At 66.9% G+C, this 320-nt stretch overlaps 1 protein-coding gene across 1 annotated transcript in view; it reads left to right on the forward strand.

Annotated features, from left to right (window-relative positions):
• PSMC4 (proteasome (prosome, macropain) 26S subunit, ATPase, 4) overlaps positions 1-320 on the forward strand; it is a gene marked incomplete at its 5' end in the record, with an annotated part of 3,017 nt that overhangs the window by 1,692 nt on the left and 1,005 nt on the right. Inside the window, one exon of the mRNA XM_010283802.1 lies at positions 82-272. Coding sequence (XP_010282104.1) covers positions 82-272 — 191 coding nt within the window. The remainder of the gene's footprint in view (positions 1-81; positions 273-320) is intronic.

Raw genomic sequence — 320 nt, forward strand, 5'->3', positions numbered from 1 at the left:
GTCAAGGTGAGGGTCCCGTGGGTGCTGGGGGAGGGTCCCAGGGTGCCACATGGTGACGGTGACACCCATGTGTGTGTCCCCTCCTCCAGGTGATCATGGCCACAAACCGGGCGGACACCCTGGACCCGGCGCTGCTGCGTCCCGGCCGCCTGGACCGGAAGATCGAGTTCCCGTTGCCCGACCGACGCCAGAAGCGTCTCATCTTCTCCACCATCACCGGCAAGATGAACCTCTCCGAGGAGGTGGACCTCGAGGACTGTATCTGGGGACACGTGGGGACACCGCCGGGGGGGACGGGGTGGTTGGGGACCCCACCCAAG

This window comes from Phaethon lepturus, unplaced genomic scaffold (assembly GCF_000687285.1).
Source record: "Phaethon lepturus isolate BGI_N335 unplaced genomic scaffold, ASM68728v1 scaffold33483, whole genome shotgun sequence".
Classification (NCBI taxonomy): domain Eukaryota; kingdom Metazoa; phylum Chordata; class Aves; order Phaethontiformes; family Phaethontidae; genus Phaethon; species Phaethon lepturus.